This window comes from Mandrillus leucophaeus, unplaced genomic scaffold (assembly GCF_000951045.1).
Source record: "Mandrillus leucophaeus isolate KB7577 unplaced genomic scaffold, Mleu.le_1.0 Scaffold182, whole genome shotgun sequence".
In the NCBI taxonomy this organism is placed as follows: domain Eukaryota; kingdom Metazoa; phylum Chordata; class Mammalia; order Primates; family Cercopithecidae; genus Mandrillus; species Mandrillus leucophaeus.
In genome coordinates this window covers 1,643,031-1,646,671 of record NW_012101832.1, presented here as the reverse complement: position 1 = coordinate 1,646,671, position 3,641 = coordinate 1,643,031, and the positions used below count along the sequence as shown (strand labels likewise).

The 3,641-nt window shown below is 57.5% G+C and overlaps 1 protein-coding gene and 1 long non-coding RNA gene across 2 annotated transcripts in view; one reads left to right on the top strand and one right to left on the bottom strand.

The window, feature by feature from the left end:
• BMP8A (bone morphogenetic protein 8a) overlaps window positions 1-3,624 on the top strand; it is a 15,123-nt gene extending 11,499 nt beyond the window's left edge. The window contains exons 4-6 of the mRNA XM_011977682.1: window positions 192-271; window positions 755-865; window positions 3,397-3,624. Coding sequence (XP_011833072.1) covers window positions 192-271; window positions 755-865; window positions 3,397-3,546 — 341 coding nt within the window. The 3' untranslated portion in view covers window positions 3,547-3,624. The remainder of the gene's footprint in view (window positions 1-191; window positions 272-754; window positions 866-3,396) is intronic.
• The window catches only part of LOC105537962, a 30,490-nt gene continuing 26,922 nt past the window's right edge, over window positions 74-3,641 (bottom strand). Inside the window, exon 3 of the long non-coding RNA XR_001005807.1 lies at window positions 74-294. This is a non-coding gene — a long non-coding RNA (uncharacterized LOC105537962). The remainder of the gene's footprint in view (window positions 295-3,641) is intronic.

Below are 3,641 nucleotides of genomic sequence, written 5' to 3'. Positions count from 1 at the left end.
GGGAGCCATGGCAGGCTCTTCAGCTGGGTCACGGTACAAGCAGAGTTCCAGGGATGGGCTTTATGAGACCAAATGGTTTCCTGTCATTCATTTGACAAACGTGCTCATCAGGGCATCTCCCACCCTGGTACCCCATAGTAGCTGCACAGAGCAGGAACCCCAGAAAAGACGTTGCCCTTCTGTCCCTGCAGATGACGTCCACGGCTCCCACGGGCGGCAGGTCTGCCGTCGGCACGAGCTCTACGTCAGCTTCCAGGACCTTGGCTGGCTGGTAATTGCTGACTCTCCTTGTTTCTGAAATGACAATCACCACCTGTAGATCAGAAGTGAATCTGTAGGGAGGACATAGAATCATGAGTGACTTCAATTTTCTTAGGTATTTTTTTCTTCTGTGTTTTCCAAGTTTTCTAAAGTAAGGATATGGTGAGAAAGGGTTGTTTTTTTTTTAACCATGAAAATGAAGACTGAATCAACTAAGCCGTCAGCATTGCCACAGGGTAACTGAGACCTCCCTGCATGGGCTGTGACTGCAGCTCTGGGAGGCGTGGGCAGGGAGGGCTGGCTGGGGAGAAGACGCAGAGTGAGGATGGGGGATGTTGCGCCTGAGCTCCTGCCCAGCCTTGTCTGCTGGGGGTTCCTGGGTGGATTCAAGCCTCTTGGGGGAGACTGCCCTGCAGGGGTGGAGGGTGGGTTTGAGCCCTGAGGCTCAGGGAGGGGCACATGGATGGGACTCACCTTCTCCCATGTCCCCTAGGACTGGGTCATTGCCCCCCAAGGCTACTCGGCCTATTACTGTGAGGGGGAGTGCTCCTTCCCGCTGGACTCCTGCATGAACGCCACCAACCACGCCATCCTGCAGTCCCTGGTCAGTACCATGTCCATCCTGCCCAGCCCCCTGGGGTGGGGGGCCCTGCAGAGAGGGGTCTGGTCCAGCCAGCCGGGAGGACAGCAAGGCCACCTGCTCCATGTCTCAGGGAGCTTTCTCTGCACAGTCAGTAACGTTGCTAACTTCCCACAGCTCTGCAGGAACTGGTCCTCATACAACCACACTAGCACACATAGACTCGCACCCGAACACGGACACACTCCACACTGACACTGAACAGTCGTATACACGTGCCTGTTCTATGCATCGCACATGCTCCTGTGGGACATTTAACGCACCTACGTGTGGTGCCCAGACAGAGGCACAGCACACGAAATAGACTGTGTGGGGACTGTCTGATCTTAACACACGGGCCCCTGAGTACACTAGCAGGTCTATCCCCCTATGATAGGTGCGTACAGTGTGCGGGACGTGTGTGTGCACACACCCACCTGTGCCACACCGCAGGCAGGAAGCATCTAGACGGTTTGGCTCTCAACCTTTTGGCTTTTCCCCCAGTTTCTCTCTTGGTCATTTGTGTTTTCTCTGGATCCCCTGGCTTTTGATGCCTTGTTGTCTGGGGCAACATTCAAAGATGAAAGCAGGCTTCTGATGGGATCACTGGTGCTGCTCACTGCGGAGTGCTCTGTGTGTTTGCAGATTCTGGCACCGAGGCTTCCTTCTAGAACTTTTTACCTAGAATTCCAGTTCCTGGTATTCCACAGCCTTATGTTTTCCTCTTAGGAGGTTCAACGGTGATGCCTTGATCAGGTGTGGTGGCTTATCCTGTAATCGCAGCACATAAGCCCAGAAGTTCGAGACAAGCCTGGGCAACATGGCGAAACCCTGTCTCTAAAATAAAAATTAAAACACACACACACACACACACACACACGTGTGCATGCAATGCCTTGGTGTGAGAGGAAAGAAATTACCAAAAGCTGCTCTGAGCCTATGATAATGCTTCCTTTCTGGGCAGTCAAATGGCATTTGCTGGATACCTGGAGCCACCTCCTTGGAAAGGCCCAGGGGTGATGAGGACGCGTGGGGCGGCCCAGCCCAGCCACCCTTTATGCTGTGTGGTTCTCACAGCTGCATGTGTGGGAGGCACACGGGAAGGTGACTGCACCTGCAGCTCCCAGACTCCATCCTCTCTACCCCGGCCCCTCAGGGGCTCAACTAAAGTGAGCGCTCACAGCCTGCTGGGCAGCAAACACACAGGCGCTGTGCTCTAGGGGAGGCTGTCAGTGGGCACAGAAGCAAACCAACCATGGAGCTGACGCCTCCTGTGAGGAAGAGCAGAGCGGCTGCGCCATCAGTGGAGTGAGACTGGGCCCAGCCTCTCCGCACAAGGAGGGGCACGTCAGCAGCTGGAGGAGGAATGTTCCATCAGAAGGAGCAACTGCAAGGCCCTAAGACAGTAGCAAGTTGGCCCCAAGTTCAGGGTTAGCAGGGAGGAGGGGCTGGGTGCAGTGAAGGCGAGGAGAGCGGAGGGAGGTGATGCCGGGAGTAGGCAGGGCTGTCTCCCCTAGGGCCTGGGGGTCCCTGGGAATGAGGGTGGATTTTATTCCAAGCAACCCAAAAGGCTGTCAGAGGTGTTTAACAAAGCAGTGACCTGGTCCGTGTCACCCTCCAGAAGGACCTTTCTGGCTTAGGGAGGCTGATAGTGGGGGCAGTGGAAGGCAGAGGAGCAGGGGACGAGTGAGGGCTGCTGTGGTCACCTGGCAGGTGATGGCAGCTGGACGGGGCAGGTGGTCGGAGGCAGCATGGAGGTGGAGGTTGAGCCAGAGGCTGCTCCCAGGGAAGGGAGAAGGCGAGAGGAGTCATCCAGGAGGCCTCCCAGGTGGGGGCTATGATGTCAGGGCAGGAGGAACTCCGTGTTCTGCTGAGGCCCCATTAGACCCCAAGTGCAGAAGCAGAGAGGGGAGCAGGATCCGCAAGTCTGATGTTCAGAAGAGAGGTCCAAGCTGAGCCCGGGGAGTAGAGAGGTGCGGGCACATGCAGGGCCCTGAAGTGCTGAGGGCGGATGCGGGTCTCTGGGGGAAGGAGCGGCACAGGAGAGGGGCTAAGGCTTGGCCTCCCAGAGCCTGGGGAGGGAGGCTGAGGTGTGGGGAGGCAGAGCCTCTGGGGGTCCAAAGGGCCAAAAGAAGAAAGTGGTCCTTCCAGGCTCCCCTTTGGGGACCTCACTAACGCACAAACCTGGCCATGAGGTTCTCCTTCCCATTATCCCCAGGAGGAAGTCTAAGCCCTTGGCCTGGGACTTGAGGCCCCTCATTAGTGCCCTGCCCACTTGCCCCACCCCCCGGGGCTGCCATGTGTCCCTCCCTGGGCACTGCAGGTCACTACGGCTCCTGCCCCCAGAGCCCTCAAGGCTGCTCTTATTCCTGTTAATATTTCTTATTATTGTGCTGCTCCCATGTGGCTTGGAGATGGCCAGGGCGGGGAGCAGGTGGAGCTGGGGCAGGACTGGGTGGGTCCTCGGAGGAGGCTACTGGACTTATGTCCCTGCCTGTACCCCCCTCCCTGGCCAGGTGCACCTGATGAAGCCAGACGCGGTCCCCAAGGCATGCTGCGCGCCCACCAAGCTAAGCGCCACCTCTGTGCTCTACTATGACAGCAGCAACAACGTCATCCTGCGCAAGCACCGCAACATGGTGGTCAAGGCCTGTGGCTGCCACTGAGCCCACCCACCCGCCCGGCCCTGCTACAGCCGCCCTTCTCATCCGAATCGGGCCCCGCAGAGGCAGAAAACCCTTAAATGCTGTCACAGCTCAAG